At 38.2% G+C, this 1,977-nt stretch overlaps 1 protein-coding gene across 1 annotated transcript; it reads right to left on the reverse strand.

The window, feature by feature from the left end:
- Positions 1-443: 443 nt before the first annotated feature.
- RDH14 (retinol dehydrogenase 14 (all-trans/9-cis/11-cis)) lies at positions 444-1,314 on the reverse strand. The gene has a single exon (XM_010017712.1). It carries the CDS (start codon positions 1,312-1,314, stop codon positions 670-672), a length of 645 nt encoding a protein of 214 aa, XP_010016014.1. The 3' UTR covers positions 444-669.
- Positions 1,315-1,977: the final 663 nt, after the last annotated feature.

Below are 1,977 nucleotides of genomic sequence, written 5' to 3' on the forward strand. Positions count from 1 at the left end.
ACATTTTTAATGAAATCCAATGTGTCTGCATATCAAGAAATAGCAAGTTCAGCACATACGAAAATAAAAACACAGTTTGCACAACCAAGTGTACATACTCACTGAATAGCAGTGATACCACTAAAAAAAGCCTTTGTGCTTCACAGCTACTGTATGCGGGTCAACAGTTTTGTTCACTGCACCATGAGGCTGCCAAGGGCACTGAGAGACCTAACAATTCCAGTGTAAGGTATCAGTAGAACTTTTTACTTCGTGGTGATGGCTCAAAAAAAGACAACAATCCCATTATTATTAGGACCTGTTTTCAAAACCTTCTTATAGAAGCGTTTCACCATCAGTACCCTGCATTGTCCAGACCAACTGCAAGTAGTGCAACATGACGAATATACATATATATTGTAAAACACTTTTATTTGTAAAACATGAGTTTCCAAGATTAATCAGAAATCATATTCACACCCTCAAACTCTATTTCAGATGTTTTTTGAACACCTGTGTCTATTAAATAGTCTTTTATTTCAAAACAGAGTTCCATCATAAATCACTCCCTTGTTTAATACTTACTGAGCAAAGTATCTGTATTCCCACAGCACTTAAACTGAGAATTAGACTGTCGTAAATATGCATTGCATAGTTATCTGCACTCTTTTTTGCAGATTCCCTTGGCACTTATTTCAATAAGCCAACCATCACTTCACTGATATCCCACAGCTTTCTCGCAATCAAGTCATCCATGGCTTTGGGCAGGAGTTCTTCCTCTTTGCAGTCCCCGAAGTATTTTCCTGACACACCTTCGACATCAGGAGAACAGGCTAAATAAATAGTAGTCTGAGCTCCTTCCAAAGGTGTTTTGAAGAAAGCCCATGACACCAAGTTGAATAGGGGTTTAGCTAGCAAAGGAATATTCACATATCTGCCTAGATTTGTTCTGACAATTCCAGGATGAAGTGAATTGACAGTGACTCCTGTCCCTTCTAACCGACGGGCTAGCTCCCTTGCAAATAGTATGTTAGCCAGTTTACTTCGACTGTAACAAAAGCTTTTATTGTAACTTATTTCACTGTTCAGGTCTTCAAAGTTGATCTCTCCGTATTTGTAAAGCTTTGAAGATACTACAACAATCCTGCTTGGAGCAGAATTTTTGAGGAGGCCCAGAAGAAGGTTGGTGAGCAAGAAGTGACCCAAGTGGTTTACACCAAATTGCATCTCAAAGCCATCCTCAGTCTTCATGTACGGACACTGGAATATTCCTGCATTATTTATCAGAACATCCAGCCTTGGCTCTTCCTTTAGATAGGAAAGAAAAAAAATCATTCAGTTTTAGAATTGTCATGCAAAACATACCACTATGCTTAATATTTCTCATTGGCCATTGTTAGAAATAATTACATTCCTAGTTTTCTGAATTTTAAGTTCCTAATATTCTCTTAGAGCACTTCTGATAAAAAAAAACCCCAAACCCGAAGTTGAACTAGCACTAAACAGAGCACTTGACCCCAATAGTATACACGTACACAAGACTAGGTCTGTATCTATTTTCAGTGCAGGCAGAGAAAACGATAATCTTCTCCAGGAGCAGCTTTTTCAATAGCAATTCAGTGATCATTTGCCTTTGCAATGAGTTTTGTTTTCCTCTAAAAAGTAATGTGTTTATTGCACTGCAAAAGCACACACATTAATTTATGGCACACCTCAGCCATAGGCAAAGGGTCTACTGTGCAAAAGACACACAGATGTGGAACAGAAAGCAACAGCTCAAAGAACTAACCTTAGGGTTGAAGAGAAACTGTTACATTGCAGACCCATCATCTCACTGGGGACATGTCATGAAAAACTTCGCAAAACAGCGATCTCATGATTTTAAACACTCTTATTTTAAAATCACTACACATCATTGTGCTGCCTGGTAAGAATTATGGAGCACAACTCATCACATAAAAGTAACATTCATGTTTCATGCAACTTGAGACTTAACAG

Source organism: Nestor notabilis, unplaced genomic scaffold (assembly GCF_000696875.1).
Source record: "Nestor notabilis isolate BGI_N333 unplaced genomic scaffold, ASM69687v1 scaffold10437, whole genome shotgun sequence".
Lineage (NCBI taxonomy): Eukaryota > Metazoa > Chordata > Aves > Psittaciformes > Psittacidae > Nestor > Nestor notabilis.